Below are 24,030 nucleotides of genomic sequence, written 5' to 3'. Positions count from 1 at the left end.
GCGCTCGCGCCGGACGCGGCGCCCGGTGAGTCCCCGCCCGCCCGCCGCCCGCCGCCCGCCGCCCGCCGCCGGGGCCCGGATTTCCTCCCTGCGGCCCGGCCGCTTTGTTCGCGGCCGCCGGGGCCGGGGCCAGGGCCGCGCGCGGCTGGAATGGAGGAGCGGGAGCAGGAAGTGGCCGAGCGCGGCCTGGGCGGGGAGGGCGCGGGCCGCGCCGGCGCTGGGGGTGCGTGCCTCCGGCCCCGGCCTCCCGCATGACCTTGGGGAAGCGGCCCCGCCGGGCGAGGCCCGGGCCGGAGCGGAGGGGTGCGGCCGCGCGCGGGGGGCCGGGGCGGTGTTGCGGCCGGGGGCTGCCCGGGCGCCCGGCCAGGGGGGCCCCGGCACACAGTAGGTGCTCAGGGGGCCGAGGAGAAGGATCGCCCCGGCCCTCGTTGAAGTTTGTGGGTGGGCCCTTGGAAGGGACATCATTTTCCCATAGACAGAAAGTTGTCCATGGGGGCTGGGTGCCCAGGCCCTCCCACAAAGGACTACAGCCCTCCTGGGCCCTGAGACTTATTCCTGAGCCGGGTGGGTTCTGGAGGTGCTGCGCATCCAACCCAGAGGCCCAGGGCAGCTGGTGAACTTGGTGGGTGGGCTTGGTTCCCGAGTACTGTCGCGGTGGGCAGAGTTGGGGCCCTGGGCCTGTGCTCTGTGGCCAGAGGGCCCCCGACATTCACTCGTGGCCCCCTCCCACCTTGCTCAGGCCACCCCTAACTGCTGTGAGCTCTGGTCCAGGTGAAGGGTGGGGTACACTTGTGGGGCTTGGTTCCCTGCCCCCCAGCTGAGCATCCAGTTCATAAACCAGTGTTTTGGACGCAGGGAGAGGGGGCCCTTCGGAGCGCAAGTCATCGTTATTTTTTCAAGCTTGTGACTTAAGTAATAATAGCAGTAATTCACCTTTGTGGCGAAGTCACTCACAGGACAGAAGTAGCGGGAAGCAGAGGTCTCCTCCGTGCCGCCCACCCTGTGCCCAGAGGCAGCCCAGGCCCTGGCTTGGTGTGTGTGTTTCTGTGCACGTGCACACCACCCTGTGTGTGTGCAGATATATTTTTACACACGGGGCCATCGGCAGCTGTCTGACTCTTGTCAGCACCAGGCCCTGCTCAGGCCCCAGTGGGGGTAGGGGCACATCCAGAGGTCTTTGAGTCCAGCCCTCTGCCTCCAGGCCACGCCTCCTCAACTGTCACCAGAGCCCCCTGTGCCTGCCAGGTGGGGCTCAGAGCCCTGTCCTTGGTGGTACCTCCTCCAGTCTTACTTGCCATCCCTGCCTGTGGGCTTGCTGAGTGTGTTGGGCAAGGAGCGTCTTCCCCGTCCCAGACACAAGGCAGTGAGTGGGTCTTCCTGTCCTTCCAAATTTAACCCAAGACAGTCAGTGCAATGCGGCCCGCTCTGGGTGCTTAGCCCATGCCTCAGGAGGCCAGTAAGGTGGGCTGCGGGAGAGTGTCTAGGTGGCTCTAGGAAGACCCATGTGGGAGGTACTCAGGGTCTCTGCCCGGCCTGGGTGTCCCCGAGAGGAGTCTTTCCTGGCCTGCCCTCATGAGTGCCCAACGGGAAGGGTAGCAGAGGACTGCTCATGGGGAGAGTGCTCTTTCCCAGGATGCCCAGAACTGGTGATGTGAGAACGGGGTTTTGAGGGATGCCTAGGAGTTCATCCAGCGGGGGAGCAATGGGGTGGGCCACACAGGATCAATGGCCAAAGTGTCTGCTCAAGAGAAGGCTGCTGGTGGGCCTCCAAAGGGCGGGTGCCGGTGCCTCTGAGTTTGCACAGCCCCCCCCCATTTGTTGCCTCCTGAAAGCTATAATTATGGGTCTGTAACCACCCTGGACTGGGTGCTCCTTACAGACAGGACTCGTCTGAACCTCTCTTTGTCCCCAGTGCCCAGCGCTGAGCCTGGCAAAACCAGAGATGCCCGGTACATATTGGCCGAATGAATGAACCAGATTCAGACCGGCGGGGGCGCTGTGGTTTAGGAGGGGTTTGGCGTTTCTCTGGGATGGGTGTGTGTAGGGGGTTTTCATGTCACCCTGGAGGGCTCTGGGCTTTCATTTGCACCAATTGCCTGCACTCCAGGCCCTGCCTTCTTCACGTTTGAATTTCTCTCCTTTCCCGGTCTGGGGCAGGGAAGAGGAGCTCTGGATTCTGCCTGGGAACCCCAGCCTCTGGGCAGGAACACCATGGACAAGGAGAACTGGGCACCCTCACCAGGGGGTTGGGGAGGCTGAGTGGTGTGGGCCGAAGCAGTCAGAGAGGCTGCCTGGAAGAGGTGGCCTCCGCTGGGCCGGCAGGTTAGGGAGGCTGGGATATACCAGGAGGGCCTTTTGGGGACAGGAGTGATTTGTACAAAGGTCAGGGGAGGTGGGAATGGGTCGGTAAGGGGGACAGTGAGCTCTGAGGGCTTGGGGGTCCAGGAGGGGTGGTGGCAGGGGCTTGAAGCCCAGGGGGAGGGGAGGCCTGGGCCCACGGAGCAGTGTGAGTGACTTTGTATCAGGTGCCGTGGCGGGAAGGCGGAGTGGGGGCCAGCGGTGGCTCTGGATGCTAAGAGGGGACAGGTCGTGTGGGAAGGCACACCTGGGCTGAGACCCCAGGCGCTACGGGCCTCCTGGGCTCACCTCGGGGTCCGAGGAGTGTCCCCAAGCCCCACACAGCCTCACACTTCCCTCTGCTTCTTCCAGAGGCTGTTGACAGCCCGCTGGGCTCTGGGAGGACCCTGCTAGAGGCGTGTGAGCGAGGTCTGGGCCACGCAGGCCCGCGGGAGCCCCGGCACCATGAACGACGTCGCCATCGTGAAGGAGGGCTGGCTGCACAAACGAGGTCAGTGCCCGCGGGGCCGCCCGGGTGTGAGGGTCCCAAGTGGGCCTGCGGCTCCTCAGTGGCCGGGGGCGGCCTGGGCCATGGCTGCCGGGCGAGCGAGGCCTCCCTGGGCTCCTGGACCCTCCTGGACTGGCCCGGGTGCGCTTTGGGGCCCAGTGTCCCCACGGCCTGGAGGGCATGGCCTCACGGGACCTCCCGGGCCGGGCGGTGTGCCCTGGGCCGGCGTGCAGCCCGTGGAGTGGCTGCCTGGCTGGGGCTGTGGGCAGGAAGAGCCACCCGCTTTCCTGGAAGGCAGTGAGGACGCTGGGGCCGGTCCAAGGCCTGGCGCACTAGCGGCCCGGGGCACTGCCCGAGGGCTCCTGAGGGCAGGGCAGGGCTGCTTGGCCTGGCTGTAGGCGGGAGGGGGCTCCGTGCCACCCGGTGGCCCGGCTCAGGGCGGGTTTACGCTGGAGCTGCAGAGCTGGCTGCCCTGGAGACCCCTCAGCTTCCCCTCTGCCCACTCACGTGGCCCTGTGCCCAGGGAGGGGCTCAGAGAGGAGCTGCTGGGACAGGAGCTTGGGCCTGGGCCCCTCGCCTTCCGGCCCTGCCTGCCCCACCGCCCTCTGTTGCTTAGCGGCCGGTGGTGGGGGGCTGGACAGGCCTCCTGTCCAGGTGCCGGGGTAAGTCACTCCCTCCTGCTCCAGGGCGGGGATTGGCCAGTCACCACCGGCTCCCCCAACTTGCTCTTCCTCCAGACCTGTTCCCTCTCAAAGCTCTGGTGATCCCACGCTAGCTAGCCACTAGCCATGCCACTTTTCACGCACGCCCTCTGGTGAGGGTGTCCCCGTCCCCACCTCGGGATCCCACAGGCTGTTGGGAGGGGGAACCTCAGACACAGGTGGAACACACAGGGAGGCACGGCAAGAGTGGGCGTCACGAGACTGGGTTTTGTGGGATGCATAGGAGCCTCCCAGCAGAGCAGGCTGGGAAGCTGCAGGAGCTGCGGTGGGCAGCACAGGAGTGATGGAGATGAGACCTCAAGGGGCTGCAGAGGGCACGAAGCAGGGGATCAAGGATGTGGTCAGCTGTGTGTTTTTAGAGCTCACTTAGGCGGCTGCAGGGAGGACAGTGCACTGGGCCTCAAGACGGAGGTGAGGCGGCCGCAGGGGCCTGTGGTCCGTGGCGAGCCCCTCCAAGGTTCCCTGCACCCACTGGCCTTCTGGATCCCCTCCCCCAGTGTCTACCCCTTCCTGACCCCCAGGACTACCACTTCTTGTGCCTGGAGCCTCCCACCCCTGCTCCCCATCAGGTCCTACTCTGTCTGCCTCACCTTATAGCCCTCTTTGGTGTCAAGGATGCCCCCTCTGACCCTGGTCCCGTCCTCCCCTCTGTGCCTGGTGGCAGCACAAGAACACACGGAGACCGGTACCTCTTAATCCTTGGCAAATGTTTAATTGACTGTTCGATTAAGGACTGACCTAGGAGATGCCTAGGCCTCAGGGCTGCCGGGGCTCCTGTCCCAGTTACCGGGGCATCCACTGGCCAGCCAGGCTCGGGTGGGAGCGCCCCTCTCACGCTGGGTGAATTTTAGAGTGCCACTCTGGGTGTGTGCGCTGGGGGCACGGGGTGTCGGGCCCAGCGGGGCATCCAGGGAGCTGGGTTTTGACCCGATTCGGCTGCCCCATCCCTGTGTCCTTCTCCAGGGGCAAGTCTGTTGACTCCTTGGGCCTTGGTTTCCCCATGGGTACCGTGGGTGTGGTGGTGGGGTGGGCCCCGGGGCAGAGCGCGGCCAGACTCAGGCCGGGACAGAGGGTCCTACGCGCCCACGTGCCTCTGCTCTTCTTTCTCCAGCCCACGTGCCAACCCAGGCAGTGTGTGGGGCGGCGATGTGGCCCTGGCCCTCCTGTAGCCCAGGAGGGGTCGTGCCGTGTCCCACCTCCACTGCCTGCCCTCGAGGGGTCCCCCCCGCTCCCCGCGACCCCGTGGGAACCTCTGGGGGTCGCAGGCTCACCCCACTGCCCCCACTGCTGTCTGATCCTCTCCGTCCTTTTGTCCGTCTCTCGGTCCGTCTTTTACGGATCTGTTCTTTCCCACAAACGTGGGCTCTTCCTGTGTGCTGGACTTTGGGGTGACTCGGTGAAAGGAGCAGGGGTCATGTGGCCGAGGGGTGGGAAATGGATGGGCTTGGGTTAGATGTTGGGGGATCGAGGAGGACCCCGCTTTGGGGCTGGGGGTACGCGGCGGTGCCGGTTCCCGAGACTGGGGTGGGGGGCTCGCGTACCCTTCCTAGGTGGGGATAGCGTCCTGGCCTTGGTCGTGGGCGGGCGGACGTGCAGGCCAAACCCCGCGCTCCGCCCCCAGAACCCTCCCTCACCTGCAGCGCCGCGCCCACCCCCCCGGCCCTGCCCCCCGCCTCTCAGGACTGGCTGGAAGAGAGGGAGCCAGGCCTCTTGTGGGGTGTGTGGCTCGGGTAGAGCTGGGGGCCCCCGGGCTGGGAGCGGGCGGAGGGCTCCTGCAGCACTGGTGAGAGGTGCCCCCGCCCCCCGCCGGGGGTCTGACCCCCAGTGGGGTTGGGGGAGTGCCGACTGTCCTCCAGCTCCTCGCAGACCCCTGAGGCCCCCACGCTGCTGCTGCTTGTTACGTAGGTTGGGGGGCTGCTGTGGGACGAGGGCCTGCGTTGCCCGCCGTGCTGCGTCTGCCCCGCCTCCAGCCCAGGGCCTGCACTTGGGCGCCGAGGGGACCTTCGGGGCTGAGTGGGTGTTGAGAGTCGACCCAACGGCCCGTTGGCCAGGGTCAGGCCGGGACAGAGCCCCGGCCCCCAGCTCCTCCTCCTGGCGCCACGGCTCAAGTCCCAGCCCTGTGCCGCCCTGCGGCACCCAGGTAGGCCCTCTGGGCCTCGGTGTCCCCGGCTGCACCCAGGAAAGAGGGGTCCAGCTGCTCGAGGCTCAGAAGGTGGTGAGGAGGAGGGCTGAGCCGGGTGGGGCCGCAGGGACCGTGCGCAGATGTCCTGCGAGACGGGTGGACGTCCCGAGCTCTGGGTGGGTGTCCCCAGAGGTGGGCAGACTTCCTGAGGGAAGTGGGGCGTTCTGAGGGACAGGCAGGCGCCCCAAGCTGTGGGTGGACAGCCCCAGCGATGGGCAGCTGCCACTCGGCTCCGGCCGCTGGTGCTGGGGGCCGGCGGGCTCCGTGTGCCTCAGACAGTCGCCTTCCCAGAGGTTTGGCCTGTTATGTGCGCTCTCCTGATATGTGGAGGTTGACAGTTTAAAAACCTTGTCCTCCTTCAGGACGCAGGTCTGGCTGGACTTGGCCTGCGGCCTCTAGTTTTGTCTTCAGGCTGTGTGCGGTGTGCAAGGCCACGGGCCTGAGTCCGTGCAGCTGCTTTGGGACGTGTCCCCAGGGCCCCGTCGTCCCTGCCCACTTGCCCTGGTGCCCGCCGGGCTGTGCACCACCTCGGCTGCAGCCCAGCCCCACGGAGAGCTGCTCCAGCAGAGCCCCACCCGCGGGTCCCACTCTCGGAGTCCGTGGAGGGGGCAGGGTCTGTGGGCTTCCTCCTGTTTGTCTCCAGCCCACGGACAGGCCAGCTGGGCCACGTGGGCCGGGAGAAGGGAGGAGGGCAGCGAGATGCTGGCCACGGGGTGAAGGAAGGGGCTGAGGGTCTGGGTGGGGGTGGGGCACCGGCCTCGGGCACCCCTGGGCTCACGTGGGCCGGCTGTTGGCCTGGCCAGGAGCGTCCAGAAGGGCAGCCACCACGCCACAGCCTGGCAAGTGGGGGCTGAGGGGCGGGGTGGAGGAGAGCTGGCCTGTGGGCACGGGGTCCCCCGTCCAGGACCCTCCCTGGACGTGGCCCCAAGTGAGGTCTGCCCGGTGCGTGCACACGTGGGAGGCTAGCGTCCGTGCGTTGGCTCAACTCCCCCCACCCAGGAGCGGCGGGCCTGGCGGCGCCGTGTGTTCACGGGGCTCGGTGGGGCTGGTCCCTGGCGCGTCTCAGGCCTGGCTGTGGCCGCGCCCCGCCCCCGCCCCACGCAGCCCATTTCTGGCCCAGCCCCTCCCCTGGTTCCAGGCCCTTGCCACCCCGCTGCGCGGGTCCCAGGTGTCCTGGTGGGGGGCGGGCTTCTGGACTGTGGTGGCTCCTCCCCCCTCCCCTCCCTTGGTCCTGGCCAGGTCCTGCTTCCGGCTGCGGCCCTGGGCTTTACCTGCCGCCTCAGGTGGCTCTAAGCAGGGGAGCCGGTGGTCCCACCTGTTGACACAGACTCCCACCCATCCCCAGTCCTGGGCTTCCCATGAGGCGGGGCCGTGGGGGTGCAGCCCGGCTCCCCTCTAGAGGGGGCGACGGCTCTGCTGAGCGGACAGCAGGGGCCGAGGCCTGCAGGGGCCTGTTGAACCCACTTCTGAGCACACCCGCCTGGGGGCCCGTCGGGGTGAATCATCTGCGTGCACGGCCCGGGCCGCTCCGCCTGGGCAAGGGGCTCACGGGACCGTCAGGGGAGGCAGGCTGCTCCCTTCGCCCCGTGCCCCAGGCTGGAGGGTGGGGCTGTCCTGGGCCCTCCTCCCCCCGCACCTCAGTGTCCCTGGCTCAGGCGAGGGGTGCCCAGGTCCCCTCCAGGTCTCGCCGCAGCGGCCGTGGCTTTGGTCCGGGGGGTCCCCTTGGTCCGCTGAGGCAGGTGCGTGCAGGCGGCCGGCCCAAGGGTGGTAGCAGGTGCTGGGGCCTCTGCTCCGTAGGCCGGTTCCTGGGAGGGGGCCCGTTCTGGAGGGGTGCCCCTGAGCCCGTGGGCGGTGGCAGAGGCTGAGACCGAGGCCTGCTGGCCTGTGTGGGACCAAGCTTCCTGTTTTGTGAGCCGGTTGAGTTTTCCCTTCAAAACAAACAACGAAAGAGGAAGCTCGGGCGTCCTTGCGCTGGGGGGTGAGGGGTCACCGCTGCCCCGGGCCTGAGGGGCCCTGAGCGGGCCATGCTCCCGTCCGCTTCCTGCTCCTGTGGTGGCGAGGAGGGGGCCTCTACCGGCAGCCCAGCCGCCCCAGGGAGCTGAGTGTGCGCCCTGTACCTGGAGGGGAGGGGCCCTGGGTCCGGGCCCTGCCCCCGCCAGCCCTCAGGAGGGGTCTGGGCCGGGTCGCGTCAGGCCGGTTCCTAGAAGTGCCGTGGGAGGGTGGGGGCGGGGGCGCCGGTGCGGCTGGCATCCCCTCTGCCCGGGCGCACCCGGCCAGGCTCGCTGCCAGCGCCCTCCCCGCGGGCCCTCCCGTAACTGGAGCCGGCGGCCGCCTGCCGCCTCTGCACCCGGAGCGGTGGGTGCCCCGGGCCGCGCCCACTCACCCCCACGGGTAGGCCCCCGGCCCGGGCCTGGCCCCCGCAGCTTGGCAGAGGGCCGCGTGCGCTCACCCGGCCACGCCCCCCCGGCCACGCCCCTGCTGCCTTTCTTCCTGCGTCAGGCTCGGCTCCTTAACCGTCCGAAATAACGCGCGTGTTTCAGGAACGCTGGCATTGATGGGGGGCTTCTCTGGTGCCTCGTCTGCCACCCCTGGGGGCCTTGGGGTCTTGGGGTAGGGTCCCCTGGGCCCTTGGTTTGGGCTCACAGATCCCTGAGCAGGCCCAGGACCACAGACTCCCCACCCCTAGCCCCCCGGCTGGTTCCGCCGGCCCAGAGGCCTCAGCCGGTTGTCGCTGGCAGGGGTAGGGGCCCCATGCTGGCGCTCCACGCCTGGCCGGGGCGCGGGGTATGCTGCGAGCTGGAGTTTGGGGGCTGTGATGAGCTCGGTCCGGGCCGGGGCCAGGGTTGGTGTGGCCGGGAACAGGAGGTGACAGGGCGGGCAGCTGGGGGGATGCAGCCTGCCACCATGTCACCGTGTCCCCACCACATCCCCGGGCAGGTCTCGCTGTCCTCACGGCTATCGCACCACGACATGGCTATCGCACCACGACGCGGCTCCCGGTTAGGGAACAGTAAATAAGAGCTGGGCGGCTGGGAGGTGGGAGGCCCTTTCTCTGGAGGGCCCCCCGACCTGTCCCTCATCCCCTCGCCCCCTCCCCTGTGTGGGTGGTGCTTTTCCCTGGGGGAGGTGGGGTGGGTGCTTGGAGCCCCTCGTCCCCGGGGAGGGCCCTGGCTCCTGGAGGCTGGGGGTCACTCAGACGCCAGCGTCTTGCTCTGCCTCTTCTGAGTGTCTGCAGGGGGGGGGTCTGGGCAGGGCCGCCGCCCACGGGGCTCTTCTTTCCTGCAGCTGTGTCTGCAGGGAGGGCTCTGCTGCCACCCCACCTGCTCTCCCGGGAGCCCGTGCTGCCCGTCTGTTCACTCCCGCCCCCTCCCTCTCCTCCTTGCCTCCTCCTTGCCCGGGGAGCCCCGGCACCTCCCTTGGTTTCATCGGGTCTCTCCTGGGCTCTTAGCACAGGAGTGAGCGGTGTGTCCCTAGGGAAACATTCTGGAAACCTAGAACTTAAGTGCCATGTGGCTTTGGGCAGACGCTGCCTGAGGCCCTGGGCCAGGACCGGTGGTGGCCGGAGTCCCCTCTGCCAGGGTCTGTGACCCAAGGGGCCAGCAGATGGAGGGAAGCGTGGACTGACAGGCCTGGGGGCTGCCTGCTCCACCTCCCAGGCCCACCCGCCCTGGAAAGTGTAGGCCCCAGATGCCCCTGCAGGCAGAGGTGTGGCTGTGGCTGCCCTGAACCCTGGCCCCAGCCCAGCTCTTTCCAAGCAGCCCCCCTGAACCCTGCAGTGTGAGGCCGGGTGCACATCAGGCGGAGAGCGCGGGGGAGGCGGGCAGCGGGGAGGGCTGGGGTCGGGGGAGGCGGGTGGCGGGGTGGGTTGGGGTCGGGGGGGGGGGCCCTTTTTCTGGCCTGTGCCGCAGGTGATGTGTGGTGTCCAAGGAGGAGGGTTTCCGGAGATGGCCAGGAGGGTGGGACGTTCAGGTGATGTGCAGGCGGCTGCCGCGAGCGAGGGGGGCTGTCGGTCGTAGCTGGTGAGAGGCCCGAAAGCCGGCCCCGTCCTGGGGCAGCAGGAAGGGGCAGAGAGACCCCAGAGTCGCCTGCTGCAGCTTGACGGTGGGGGGCGGGGGCACAGCGCTGCTCCCTGACTGCATCCCTCCCTCCCACCCCGCCTCCCCACGTTCCTCTTGAGTCTGTGTGCGTTGGGCTGAGGCCTTGGGCCCCTGCCTGCTTGATGGCAGAACCAAGGACCTGCGAGGAGTTCTCGGTTTGTGTCAAGGAGTGAGCCCCGCCTCGGCAGCCGGACTTGGGACTCTGGCCATCGTCTGCCTCTCTGGGACCTTGAGAGCCTCTTCCTCGGGCCTCACTTTCCCCCGGGAGCGACTGGTCATAACGATCCCACCTTCCTGGCCTGCCAGGCAGCCTGGGGGCGGCCCAGCCGGGCTCAGGGGGCTGTGTCGGGGGGACACCCGTCCTCCACATGTCCCCCCCGCTGCTGGGCTGGGAGCGGTCATCTCTCCTCTCCTCTTGTCCACACTGGCCGTTCGTGCCCCCGTGAGGACCCCGAGAGCGCTGCCCTCGGAAAGGCGTCCCCAGGAGCAAGGAGCAGGCGGCGTGGCTCGCCCGACAGACCCGGGCTCCGCCTGAGTGGGGCGTGCCCCCTCCCTGGCACCGGTTCTCGGGCTTTCGCTGACTGTCCGTGGTCTGGTGTCCTGCCGGTGGGACGGGGACACGGGGACGTGGGGACACGAGGTGAGCCAGGCCCGCGCCCGCTCCGCTCCGCTCGCAGCGCCGGAGGGGGCGATGGCGTGAGGCAGCTGTCCATGAGCGATGGATGTGGCGGTGGCGGGGGACCGCGTGGTGGCCGCCGTCAGCTGGCACCCGCTCCCCCGGCCTGCTGGGGCTCGCTTTGCTGCGGAGAAACAGCTCAGCGCCGCCTGGCTCCCTGCCAGCCGCCGCCTGCCACTGCTGCGGCAAAGCGTTTATCCAGCAGTTTCCCCGGGAGCTGGGGACTCAGACCGTCCACGGAGCTCAGGGCGTGGCAGCCGGCGGCCCGCGCTTGGGGGCCTGGAGGGGCCGAGGGGCCTGGCAGGGGAGGACTCGCGGGTGGCAGGCCTGGGACGTGGGGAGCCTGCACGCTGCGCCCCGGGGGCCCCCAGCGGCTCGGGTCCTGGCCTCCGGGTCTCCTGCCGGGGGTGCCCTGACCCACAGCGCGGCCTGGGACCCGGGCTGGGAGGTGTAGAGGCACAGGCCGTCAGCCGGCACCCGTCCTGTCCCCGATCCTGGCCGTGTGGCCCTGTTAGGGTGATTTGGGCTGTGGGAGATGAGTGGTGCTGGCGCGGAATCCCCCTTCCTCGGGGGTCCTGCAGCCCCTTCCTGGGGATGAGCTGGGAGGGTGGAAGGGTCCTCCCGGTGGACGACACACGGGGGCGCTGAGGGGGCCGGGGGTCCCAGGGGGGCAGGAGGAGGAGGGAAGCCCTGCCCTGGGCACAGGAGCCTGGCTGACCTGGGCGCCCCCCGACGCCTACCCCACCCAGGGCAGTTGCCTCCTCATCTGGAGCCTGGGAGGCAGGTGGGCAGACCTGGGCATTCGGGGTTCAGGGGGTGTGGGGCCCCTTTGCTGGTGGCCGGGTGGGGCGCCAGTGTCTGGGAGGGGTGGGTGTGGTGCTGTGGGGCCCCTCCCCCGCCCCAGCCCAGGGCTGGGCTTCTGAGAGCCCCCACCTCGGGGGGGCTGAGGATGGACCCTCCAGGTGGGAGTGGGCACCAGACCACGCGTGCCTCCGAGTGCCCGCCCCCGGCTCCGGTCTCCCGGCCGGGGTGCTGTCCTGCCCTGTGCGGAGGGGAGCTGGGCCAGCTGTGATGTGGGGCTCTAGGGCCCCGGTCTGAAGCATTCACTCAGCTGGGCTGGGGTGGGTGGGAGCCCTTCTGGAGCCCTGGGCTGGGCTTGGGCGGGAGTGGCAGGGACTCGGGGACCCGACCTGGGCCCAGGTCCAGGCCAGTCCCTGCTGACCCCCGGTGTGGCCGCTGCTGGGAGGCCACCCGGTGGTGGGCGGGCATCTGACCCCAGAGACCAGGGGACACCCCCCCCCCCTCCCAGTTTAGGGAGCAGCATCCGAAGAGCAGACTTGGGCTTTCTCGTCTGTTCCCAGCACGGGCCGTTTGTGTCTGTGCTGCCTTATCCCCCTCGCTGGCCCACAGGCGTTACAGCTGAGAGGACAGAGCACAGCCGTGGCCAGGCACAGGGCGGCCACCTCCTCCCCTCGCCCCTCCTGTGTCACCCCCGTCCCTGGGCCTGGGCCGGCCACCCGCCCAACGGCATCCTGTCCGCACTGAACTCGTTCAGACGCGGGCCACAGCCCAGGTTGCAGCTGGCGGCCCCCAAGTGACCGCCTGGCTGGACGTCTGCAGGCAGGAGTGTCCCAGAGGCTGAAGAAAGGGGTCTGTGGGTCTCCGAGCCTTGGCCCTGGCCTCCCCGGCCCGGCCCCCCGCCGCCGCCCAGCGTTCCTGCTCCTCCTCCGGGGGTCTGGATGCCGGCTGCTGAGGGCCAGGGGCCGAGTCAGGCTGCCTCCCCGGCTGTCGCTTCCACCCGTGTGCTGCCCAGCTCCTGTCGCCTGGCCCCCCCTCAGTGCCCTGGGTCTGGGGGCTGGCGGGGGGCCTAGCCGGCTTGTGGCCCATCCCCCGGACCCCTCCCCACGGGCTCAACAGCGTTGGGTGCTTTTGCCCCTCAGCCTCTTCCTGGCCCGTGCCGCTCCCGCCACGCTCCCCCGGTTCCGGATCCCAGGGCCTTCCCAGCCCTGGGGGTGGGCTTGTGGGGTGAAAGCTGGAGGGCAGGTGCAGGGTCACGTGGCTGGGGGCGGGTCCCCCTCCCAGGGTCTCAGCCGCAGTGGGGTCCGAGGCCCAGGCTGGCGTGTGCGGGTCCTGCCGAGCGCGGACGCCTCTGCGGGCGCACACGTGCCGCCTGCCCGCGTGCGGTGCGGCGCTGGTGGGCCGCCGTGCTGGGCACGGTGGGGGCCAGCAGCAGTTGGTGAATCAAGATGGATTTTCGGGGCTGCACGGGGGAGGTGCTCATCACTCTCCCCGCGCACTTAGCGTCCCGGGGAGCGTCAGCTGGCGGGATGGGAGGCACTCCATCAGGGGCCGACAGCTCCAGACTGGAGCGCGGCGGGTGCGAGCAAGCAGCGGGCGCCCGGATGGAGCGGGGTGGGCCGCCTTCAGCCCCCGGGGCCAGCTCTGCCCCACCCTGCACCGGGCCGGGGGAGGAAGGGGCGCCGGGGAGGCTGGGGGGGCCGGGGGCCGGTCCCCGGGCCGGCAGGGGAGGCCGCATCCAAGGGTGGCCTCGCCACCTTCCCAGCCCACGTCCCCAGGGTTTGGGGGCTCGGAACCGGGTGGAGGCCCCGCGAAATGCTGTCGGGGTGAGGGCAAGTTACCGGCCGACGCCCGGGTCCTCCCTGGGCCAGTGGTGTCTGGCCCGCGGAGGCCCCGACTGCCCAGCACCCCCCAGAGGCCCTGGGTCGTGCAGGGTGAGAGCTGGGCGGTGAGGCGGGGGAGGAAGAGCAGACCGAGGGGCGGGGGCCTGGGCCTTTGCTGGCCCTCCAGGTGGCCGCGTGCGGGGCTCAGCTCGTAGGGGGGGTCCGGCCCCCTCCCCTCCTGCTGCCCGGTGGCCCTCTGCTGAAGCGGGCGCCTGATTAGTAAGTTCTTCGGTGGTGTTCAAACTCCTTGCTCGGCAAAATGTAAATGAAACGTTTTTTCCGGGTGTCAGTATGAAAAATGGCAGTCGCTGGAACGTCACAGAGGACATCTGCTCGGATTCTTGAGTGTGAGCGCCCGTTTACGGCTGATGCTGCAGAACTTCAGGGAGATCTTTCCTGGGGACCTGGGTGACCCACGGGTGGGATGCGGGGGCCCAGGACGGCAGGTCCGAGCCCGAGGACCACACAGCCGCCTTCTGGGTCTGGCTTCACAACAGCGCTCGGGGCCCCTGGACAGTGAGCGTTGTCACACGGGCGGAGGGGGCTCCGTCCCGAGTGCCCACCCTGGGGACGTGCTGCAGGTGGGCCCGTGTCTGCCAGGCAAGCCCCCGTGAGTCGCGCTCGGAGCGCGGGGCCGGCCCCCTCGCTGCTGGATGCTGGCGAGGCTCCATCCTCTGGGCAGGGGCCAGCTGTGGTGGGCAGCCCGGTCGCCGCGGTGGCCACAGTAGCCGCCGCGTCCACCACCTGGCGGCACCCAGGGTGGGTGGGGAGGCCTCTTGGCCCTGAAGCCCCTGGTGGGTGGCTGTAGCTGGTGCCCGCGCTCTGGTTGGAGACCCGCTGGTTTGGCACCACCTCCTCCAGGAAGGCCCCCTGGATCGGGCCGAGCTCCCGTCCGCTGTACCGCTTCCCCCAGGTCCAGGTGCGGACCCGGCCCCCTTTCAGTCACAGGTTCGGGGTTGGCACTTCATCAGAGGTGGCGCTCTCACACAGTGACACCTGTCTTCCCACCCACCCTTTGCCTGCCCCGGGGGAATCGGGGTCAGTGCCCGGAGTTGGGGCATCCTGGGCGCCTCTGTCCCGGCACCGCCAGCGGCGACTTATCCCGGGGAGCGGGGTGTGTGGGGGACGGGAGCGTGGTCCGGCGGCTGCAGCCCCTCAGTGCCTGCCCGCCCGCGTGTCCTCAGGTGAGTACATCAAAACCTGGCGGCCCCGGTACTTCCTCTTGAAGAACGACGGCACCTTCATCGGCTACAAGGAGCGGCCGCAGGACGTGGAGCGGCGAGAGTCGCCCCTGAACAACTTCTCTGTGGCGCGTAAGTGTATGGCGGCCGCCCCGGCTCGGCGTGAGGGCGCCGGGCGGGGCGGGGAGAGCCCACGTGGCGTCCCCCCAGCCTCTGGGTCTGGGGCCGGCAGCCTCCGGGGACCAGGCTGGGCCTGCGGCGCCGCGTCACCTCAGGGACCGGTTAGCGGTCGGCCCCGGCTGCCAGGGATCTCCGAGCCGAGCCCGAGGTGGTTCCGGGCGGACTTCTGGAGGCCCAAGGGCCTGGCCTGGCCTGGCCTGGCCTGGGGCAGCCGGCCAACCGGGGCCCCTCCTCCAGCGGGGTCCAGACGAGCCCCCCAGGGCCTCTTTCCCCAAAGCCCCCGGGCGGAGGCAGGAAGAGAGTGCGGGGGTGGGGGGTAGCCGGCTTCCCGGGGCCTCCATTGCCCCGGCACGAGTGCCCACCGAGGTTTTCAGAGGCCCCAGTCCACCGTGGCAGTGCGTTCCCACCCTCAGCCGGGGTGCCAGGTGGGTGGGTGCAGCACTGCTGGCCTGGGGCGTCTCAGGACGCTGAACAAACTTGCACTTTTTCTAAACCAAGTGCTACCGTGGCCTCGTTACGTACCTGCAGGAGGACGGCGGGTGTGACCCTACCCGCGGCGCAGGGCACCCAGGCGTGGGGACGGTGGGTGGGTGGGTGGGATGCTGGGCCGGGCGGGCCTTCCGGCCCGGTCCCTGTTCCCGGTGCTCTGCCCGGGCTGGCCCGGGACACGGGTGAGTGAGTGAGGGGCTCGTTGACCAGCACGCCCCGGGGTCTGCCGGGGCTGCTGTCGGGGGTGCAGAGCACAGTCCCAGCCCCACCCCAGGCGCCTTCATTCATCCCCCACCCTCCGGCTGGCTCTGCCCTCCCTGCCACGCGCCTGGGAGCTCGGGGTCCTCGGGCTGCCGCCCCCCGCTGCCAGACCGCAGGTTCTGGTCCAGGGTCTCAGGAGGGGGTGTAGCTCAGGTGGCCCATCCTCGGCTGACGGGGAAGGATTCCCAGCCTCCACGCCTGCAGATATTCCGAGGTGGGGGCCGTCCTGGTACCTTGACTGTCCTGCCCACCCCCCAGTGTACCTGGCCCCGTGCTGCAGGGCTTCCAGCGGGAGGAGCAGAGCCACAAGGGAGGCTCCCTTGGGGGTGCTTTAGCAGGGCCTGGTTCCTGTGGGCCCCGAACCCCCTCCTGGGCTCCTCAGGTCTCAGCAAAGCAGCAGGTAGAACAGGGGCCTGGGGGTGAGGGGAGGCCAAGGAGGCAGACCCCCGTCCCTACAGCCTTGTGGCCACGTGGGAGCCTCACTGCAGTGTGTCTGGGCTCCCCGCAGGGCCCCCTGGGTCAGGCTGGGGGCTCCCAGGCTTGGGAAGGATGCTCCGCCAGGGGGATGCTGCCTTGCCGGGGGGCTGAGGCCCCTCGGGAGTGTTCCCCAGGCTGACTGCAGGGGAGCACGGGGGGGGGCGTTCTCAGGAGGCGCATGGGAGGTGGGCACCACCCAGAGGGGCTTCCTGAGCAGTGGGTGGGACTGGGGCCCTGACCCGGGCATGAGGCCAGCAGGGGCTCCAGGCGCAGGAGCCAGAGGCGTCCGGGAGGGGTAGGCGGCTGTGCAGGGGCCTCTGCCCCAGGGACTCTTCCTCCGGGGAAGGGTTCCAGGGTGGGGGGATGAGAAGTCAGGCCCTGGGTGGGTGTCAGGCGCCTGAGCGCTGGGGGCTCCTGGTGGTCTCCGATGGGCTGAGCGATTTGGGGGGGGGGCACGTGGGGACCCAGAAGGCTGGCCGCACAGGTTTTCCTCTCTCCCCCGCCCCGTGTAGACACAGGCCGCCCTCCGCGTAAGGCTGGGCCCCCAGCCCCCTCCTGGCCCCGTGGCCTGGCAGACCATTCCTCGCTCCCTTGCGCTCGGCTGAGCCCGGCCGGGGCCCCTCGCGGTTGCCAGGGCCTAGACGCTGGAATGTCGGAGACCCCTGCGCTGGCCCCGCGGCCCCCTCCCGCCTCATACAGGCTGGGCTGGAATCCAGCCCCTCTCCGGGCCTGGGGCACCTCCACGGTTCCTCGGCTGCAGGTGTGCGTGTTCCAGGTGTGCATGTGCCTGTTTTCACTCCCGTGTGCACCTGGGGGCGTGGGCAGCAGTGCGGGGAGGGTGCAGCCCAAGTGGCCTCTGGGGTGGACAGGCAGCTTCTCCGGAGGGTGAGTCACTACCCGCCTCCGATCTGGGGCTGGCCCTGCGCCGAGAGGGGCCAGGCGGAGCGCTGGTCATCGTGAGGTTGGGAAAGTGGTGGGACGTTCCTTCTGGCGGTGGGGGGGGGGGGGGCGGCGGCGAGCTGCCCTCCCAAACCCCTCACCCTCCGGCTGGTTGAGGGCCGTGTCCTGGCTGGCAGGGGGGCTTGGAGACCTAAGGATGTGCACCTGGGGGCGTGGGCAGCAGTGCGGGGAGGGTGCAGCCCAAGTGGCCTCTGGGGTGGACAGGCAGCTTCTCCGGAGGGTGAGTCACTACCCGCCTCCGATCTGGGGCTGGCCCTGCGCCGAGAGGGGCCAGGCGGAGCGCTGGTCATCGTGAGGTTGGGAAAGTGGTGGGACGTTCCTTCTGGCGGGGGGGGGGGGGGGGCGGCGGCGAGCTGCCCTCCCAAACCCCTCACCCTCCGGCTGGTTGAGGGCCGTGTCCTGGCTGGCAGGGGGGCTTGGAGACCTAAGGAAGGACCACGGAGGGTTGACCGGCCCCCAGACACCCCCTGAGGGGCGCCGCTGAGCTCTGAGCAGGGTCCCAGCCGGAGTGGGGGTCCCCGCCCCCTTTTCCAGGGCGGGAGACCAAGGCTTGGGGAGGGCTGGGCTGTGGCGGGTGGGCCGGGGCGCAGCGCAGACGGATGCCCGCCCGCCCCCAGAATGCCAGCTGATGAAGACGGAGCGGCCGCGGCCCAACACCTTCATCATCCGCTGCCTGCAGTGGACCACGGTCATCGAGCGCACGTTCCATGTAGAGACCCCTGAAGAGCGGTATGAGCTACAGACGAGTGCCGGTGCCCCAAGCCCAGCGACCTCGGAGGGGGAGGCCCCAGGCCTGGGTGGGGCTGGGGCCTCACCCGACTGACTGCCCTGCAGGGAGGAGTGGACAACTGCCATCCAGACGGTGGCCGACGGGCTCAAGAGGCAGGAGGAGGAGATGATGGACTTCCGGTCGGGCTCGCCCGGGGAGAACTCAGGGGCCGAGGAGATGGAGGTGGCGCTGGCCAAGCCCAAGCACCGCGTGGTGAGGCCCGGCCCCGCCCTCGGGGCCCTGCAGTCATGGGGCCCCGCCCAGCTCCCCGCCCAGGAGCGAGGGAGGGACGCCAGGTTCGGGAAGGGCCGGGTGCCGTTGCTCCCACCGTCCCCCCGAACCCCAAGTCAGGGCGCACAGCCCCGTGATCTCCCACGAGCCCTGGACCCCTCGGCCCCGAGGCTGGCCGCGGCGGCTCCGGCCTCTGGCACCCCTCGCCGCTGTTGGGCCTCCAGCAGTCCCCGTGCGGCCCCCTGACCCTGGTGCCTGCCCGCTGCCCTCAGACCATGAATGAGTTTGAGTACCTGAAGCTGCTGGGTAAAGGCACCTTCGGGAAGGTGATCCTGGTGAAGGAGAAGGCCACGGGCCGCTACTACGCCATGAAGATCCTGAAGAAGGAGGTCATTGTGGCCAAGGTAGGGGCTGGGGCCGGGGCCGGGGCCGGGGCTGGGGGCTGGGGGCCGGGCCCGGGCCGGGCGGGGCGGGCGGCTCAGTGGGCCCTGTTTTCCAGGACGAGGTGGCCCACACGCTCACGGAGAACCGCGTCCTCCAGAACTCCCGGCACCCTTTCCTGACGGTGAGTCCCCTCTGGACCCCGCGGGGGATGGCTCGGGCGCCAGGTGCTGGGGTCGCGCGGTCGCTCGCACCAACCCCTTCTCCCCTGCGAATCTGGCGGGCTCAGGGCCCGGCGGACGGCGGGCAGGTCTCCAGGAGGGGCGGGTGGAGGTGCACAGAGAGGGCAGGAGGCCTGGCCTGCCCTCTGGCCCCCACCCTTCTGCGCGGTCTTCCACTGCTTCCCCTTTGAGGCTCACTCCGGGAGGTCCCTGTCCTGGGGGAACCTGGGCCAGGAGGGGTGTATGGAGAACCCCTGGCCTTCTGGAGCAACAAGGAAGTGCCTGGAGTTAATCTGCCAGGCCCAGCCAGCTCCGCCCCCGGAAGGTCAGCAGTCAGGCGGACGGGGCTCAGGACTCAGGCCTTGGGCGACCCGGGGCCGGCCTCCGAGGTCTTGTGCCTGGGACCACCGTGGGCCTGTCCCCCCTCCGCTCAGCACAGGTGTCCTCGCTCCAGGGGATGGCCTGATCCAAAGCAGGGGCAGAGCCAGAGGAGTGGTCAGACTTGCGGCGATTTTTTTCCCGAGACGTTTTCTTACGAGAAACATCAGACTTCAAGAGCAGCCGTCGTGTTTGTTCGTGCAGACATGACTCGTTATCGTGGCTTTGCCTCATCTGCTTCATTTTGCCCTTTTCCCCTCTGTCTGGCTGGAGGATTGTGAGGAAAAGGCCAGGCTCTGTCGTGCCCTCCACCCTCCAGCGGGTCCCTGTACGGGACGCTGACGGCGCATTCCGCAGATTCCCTGGTCGGTGCAGCCGGCCTGGCCCTGCGGGAGCCGGGAGCCGGGGAGGGCCTCCCATCCGTGTTTCTGTGAGCGAGCGGTCATCGGCGGGCCTTTCTTTTCAAGCGAGGCCGCCTGTGGTTCGAGGTGTGAGGGCAGCGGGGCCGGCCCTGCAGGGGTGCCTCCTCACGCACGGTCCCCGGACCTGCAGCCGCTCGTCCTCGGCGCGGCCGGTGGGGCAGTGGGGTATCCCCTTCCCTGAACGGGGCGAAGCTCCTGCCCAGCTTGAGGGCCGGGTTCCAGCTCTGCTTCCCTCACAGGCCCTGAAGTACTCCTTCCAGACCCACGACCGCCTGTGCTTCGTCATGGAGTACGCCAACGGGGGCGAGGTAGGGTCCGGGCCCCGGGGGGCGGCCCCGGCTGAGCCTCGGGTGTCTGGGTGGCCGCCCTCCCCGCTCCCTGCCTGGTTAGGGTCTCCACCCCGTGACCCTGGCCCAGGTCGCCGTTCCCGCTCAGGCTCCCCGTCCCGCAGCTCTTCTTCCACCTGTCCCGGGAGCGGGTGTTCCCCGAGGACCGGGCCCGGTTCTACGGCGCCGAGATCGTGTCCGCCCTGGACTACCTGCACTCGGAGAAGAACGTGGTGTACCGGGACCTCAAGGTGGGCGGGGCGGGGGATCCGGGGCGGGGGGCGGGGCGGGGGGCGGGGCGGGGAGGCGGGCTGACCCGGAGGCCGCCTCCTGCAGCTGGAGAACCTCATGCTGGACAAGGACGGGCACATCAAGATCACGGACTTCGGGCTGTGCAAGGAGGGCATCAAGGATGGCGCCACCATGAAGACCTTCTGCGGGACGCCCGAGTACCTGGCCCCCGAGGTGCGCGCCTGCCGCGCCCCGAGTCCCCGTGTCCCCCACTCCCCGCTCCCGACCCCCGAGTCCCCATGTCTCAGGTGCCCTCTGAGCCCGTGCCCTGCAACCCCAGGTGCTGGAGGACAATGACTACGGCCGGGCGGTGGACTGGTGGGGGCTGGGCGTGGTCATGTACGAGATGATGTGCGGCCGCCTGCCCTTCTACAACCAGGACCACGAGAAGCTCTTCGAGCTCATCCTCATGGAGGAGATCCGCTTCCCACGTACGCTCAGCCCTGAGGCCAAGTCCCTGCTCTCAGGGCTGCTCAAGAAGGACCCCAAGCAGCGGTGAGCCCTGCCCTGGGCTGCCCCCCGAAACCCCCAGGGAACGACCGTGCCGGTGGCCGTGTGTGATGTCCTCGGCCTGGGCTGGCCCGGGCAGCGGGCCTGCTCACACCTGCTCAGGAAGACCCGGCCCTGCCGGCGGCTCCTGCCCACCCAGCACCCCGCACCTGCTGCAGCTGCCTGGGCTGCTGCCTGGCGGCCGACCTCAGCCTGTGGGAGGAGGGGTCTGAACCTTGGGCCCAGCAGGTGGCGACCCCGTCACCGTGGCCTCCGTCTCCCCGCAGGCTCGGTGGGGGCTCCGAGGACGCCAAGGAGATCATGCAGCACCGCTTCTTCGCCAGCATCGTGTGGCAGGATGTGTATGAGAAGAAGGTGCGTGGGGCCTGTGTACACCCCTCCCCCCGCACACGCCCGCTCACACCCGCCTGCTCACACACATACCTGCCCACACACCCCACAGACACACGTGAGGAGGCCTCCGAGGAGCGAGGCAGCTGCTTCCTGCACGTGTGCCTCTGCCCTTTGCCCTCTGAGGGACCTGGGAGCCCCAGGCCCTGGCCCATGCTGGTGGGGTGGCCAGCAGGCTCAGGAAGGTTGTCCCTAGGCTTGCTGGGTGCCTGTCCCCAAGCATGCTTCCACCCCGTTTCCAGCCCACCCCTCCCCTGCAGGCCACGCATGGCCGGCTGGGCCTTTGTCCCTGTGAGACAGGGCTTTCCGACCCTGCTCTGCTGCAGCCAGGGTCCTGCCGCCTCCTGGGCCTGCCCTCCAAGGGCTCTAGTCCCAGCCCCGACCCGAGACCCCCCTGCTAGTTGCTGCTAGTTCCCAGGCAGCCCTGCCCCCGGGCCAGGGGTCGGGGGAGTGGGGGGTCCTTCCTCCCGCCAGCCTGTCCGTCTGCAGTCGCCCTTGCATCCTGCGTCGTGGTGAGTCCTCTCTGTGGCCTGACGCTGCCGGGCCACTCTGCCCTCCGGGGGCGGCGAGTGAGGCCGGTGGCCCCGCAGGTGGATCCCTGAAGGGCGAGGCCCCAGAGGGGATGTGGGCAGAGGAAGGCCTGGCCCCAGCCTTGGCTCCCGGGTGGGCAGTTGGGTCCAGGTCCGGGTGTGCCGGGCACTGCAGGGCGAGGCCTGTAACGCAGCCCCCTTCCTGCAGCTCAGCCCACCCTTCAAGCCTCAGGTCACGTCCGAGACGGACACCAGGTATTTTGACGAGGAGTTCACAGCCCAGATGATCACCATCACGCCGCCCGACCAAGGTGAGGGGTGGGCCTCCCTGCCGACCCCTTCCTCCTTCCTCTCCAGGCAGCAGACCTCCATGCTCAGCATTCTACTGGGAAGGCCCCCTCAAGGGTGGCCATCGGGGTGGGAGGGCCGCGGCTCCCCCGGCCCCGGGATCGTGGGATGGGGGCTCGCTGAGGCTGGGCGTGGAGTCTGGGAGGCGAGCCCTGGGCCGGCCCCGCTTTCCTCGGTGCCGGGAGCTGACCCGCCCCTCCCGCCCACAGATGACAGCATGGAGGGCGCGGACAGCGAGCGGCGGCCTCACTTCCCGCAGTTCTCCTACTCGGCCAGCGGCACGGCCTGAGGGGTCAGCCGGCCGCCCTGGGACGCCGCCGTGGGCAGCCGTGGGCGCCAGACGAGGGTCGGGAGGAAGCCTCGCACGGGTGATCTGTATTTGACGTCTCTTATCTCTGGACGCGTTTGGGCGGAACCATGCCGTCCTCCAAGACGGATGGGAAGACGCCTCGTGCTGTGAGCAGGGCTGCCCGCCGTGGGGGCGGTGTCCCCCTGGCCAGCCAGGTCGGGAGGAAGACATCCGGCGGTTTTTCTTAATTTATTCATCCAGTTCTCCAGACGTGGCCTCGGCCTTCGGAACGATTAGCTCCGCGTAGGAAAACGTTGAGGGCTTCTGCAGCCAAGTGCAATCGGGCCCGGGTGGGTGGGCCCTGCCCGCGGCCCCTCTGTCCCTCCGTCCCCCTCGCCGGCTGTCCCTGGCTGCCCCTGTCTCAGCCTGGCCCGGGGGCCCCAGGAGCCACCTGGCTGTGGTGTGCCGGCGCGGCCCCCTCTCGCTCGGGGCGGGGCACGCAGCAGCCCCAGCACTGAGGCTGGAGCAGGGTGGCCCCTGCAATGGGGCTGGGCCGGGGCTCGCCGGCGAGATCGAAGAGCCAGGTGACATCGGTTGCCGTGTGTTACGCTGTTCACGTGCATACTGGGGTTTCTAATCTCAGGAGAGAGCCCTCACTCCGCCCCCTTCCCCATTGGGACCGTCTCACCCGATGGCTTCCCCTGGTAGCACCTGTCCTTATAGAAGCTTCACTCTCCTGCTGTCGCCCTGGCCCCACCTGACACCCTTCGGAGGGGCCGTCGCTGCACCCTCCGTGTCTCCCGGCCGGACGCTGCGCTGCACCGTGGCGTTTTTTATACTCAACTTTAGTATTTTTACTATTATGAGACTTTCCCTCCAAATTCTTCAATTAAAAATTGCTTTTCAACTCTGTGGCTTGTTTTGCTGGGTGGCAGGTGAAGGAGCGCGTGGCCGGTCCGCTTGAGGTGGGCACCCTGTCCTTCGTGCGCGGAGGCCCCAGGGATGACCTTTGAGGGACGCTGTCCCCCCACCCCACTCGGGCGGGACTCACTGGAGGGGGGGGGTGCCCTGGCCGTCCCCGTCTCCACCTGGCTTCACCCCAGCCCCGCGCCCCACGCCCCAAGGAAGCCACCCAGACTGCACAGCCGTCTGCCTACCAGCTCTGTCCAGGCAACGCCGCAGACCCTGACCACCAGGAAGGAGCAGCCACCCTGCAGGGCCCAGAGCTGGCCAAGGCCGAGACTCGGGTCACTGCCAGGCCCTGGGGCCTGAGGAGGCCCGAGAGAGCGGCCTGCCGGGGGTCACGCCGCAAGCCGGGGACAGCCGGGAGTGGGTCCGGGGCGCCCGAGCAGCCCGGCGGGACGGGCCGTGGGCGCCACCTGGTGGGCGCGGGGAGGAGCCGGCTGCCGGCACCGGCCCGCGCGTCGGCCTCCAGGCGCCTGCCCGGAGAGGGGCGGGCGGAGCCTCAGCTCCTCCTCTCTCACGAGGACTCGGCCCCGCAGGCGTGGCCGGCACAGGGCCGGACGTTCACGGGGACTGGCGCCTGGGCCCGTGGGAGGGGGCAGAGCGGCCTGCCTCTCCAGGCTCTGGGGCCGGTGACCCCGACAACGCATGCCTTGGGGCGGGCTGGCTGCCCCTTCTGCTGGAAGGGGCGCCTGCGCGGGGCACGGGGTGGGTGGGGTCAGTCAGGCCTGCGGGTCCCTCTCTGGGCGGTGCCCGATTGCTCAGCTTTGATAGGCTCTGAACTATTTCATTCCCACAGCTTTTTTGGAAACCACAAACACACCAAATGTTACCTGCTGAATGATGCTTTGGATCCAGATTTCAGATACATAAAAACGTCCTTCAAATTGGAAGCCTGTGCACCGTGGGTGGGATGTAAAATGGCTCGGCCTCTGGAAAACAGTGTGGAAGTTCCTCAAAAAATAAAAATAGAACTACCATGTGACCCAGCAGTTCCACTCCTGGGTACACATATACCCCAAAGAGCTGAAGGCAGGGTGTTGAAGAGGTGTGTATTTTAACACATAAAAAAGGGAAAAAAAAGTGTATCGTAGACACCAGAACCTACAGCAGTACCTTTCCATTATCCTCGAACTTTGTGCAAATGGTACCGCAAAGCGGCAGATGTGGTGTGGAAAACCGGGAGGTGCCTCTGAAGCTGGAGCTGGGGCACGGCGGGCGGGGGCGGGG

The 24,030-nt window shown here is 69.1% G+C and overlaps 1 protein-coding gene across 3 annotated transcripts; it reads left to right on the top strand.

The window, feature by feature from the left end:
- The first annotated feature begins 7 nt into the window (after positions 1-7).
- Positions 8-22,761, top strand: AKT1 (AKT serine/threonine kinase 1). 3 transcript variants are annotated; one of them, XM_024131002.3, is made up of 14 exons: positions 8-25; positions 2,710-2,848; positions 14,388-14,516; positions 17,369-17,480; positions 17,586-17,733; positions 18,024-18,155; positions 18,251-18,316; positions 19,393-19,461; positions 19,605-19,730; positions 19,816-19,944; positions 20,051-20,265; positions 20,547-20,634; positions 21,409-21,511; positions 21,758-22,760. In XM_024131002.3, exons 2-14 carry the CDS (start codon positions 2,803-2,805, stop codon positions 21,835-21,837), a joined length of 1,443 nt encoding a protein of 480 aa, XP_023986770.1. In that variant the 5' UTR covers positions 8-25; positions 2,710-2,802; the 3' UTR covers positions 21,838-22,760. The 3 variants fall into 3 exon arrangements, with proteins under 3 accessions (XP_023986770.1, XP_054944731.1, XP_023986769.1); XM_024131001.3 differs by lacking the exon at positions 8-25 and adding an exon at positions 13,494-13,550 and having other exon boundaries at positions 2,743-2,848; positions 21,758-22,761; XM_055088756.1 differs by lacking the exons at positions 8-25; positions 14,388-14,516.
- Positions 22,762-24,030: the final 1,269 nt, after the last annotated feature.

Source organism: Physeter macrocephalus, chromosome 11 (assembly GCF_002837175.3).
Source record: "Physeter macrocephalus isolate SW-GA chromosome 11, ASM283717v5, whole genome shotgun sequence".
Taxonomy (NCBI): domain Eukaryota; kingdom Metazoa; phylum Chordata; class Mammalia; order Artiodactyla; family Physeteridae; genus Physeter; species Physeter macrocephalus.
This window is presented reverse-complemented; position numbering and strand designations above follow the sequence as displayed.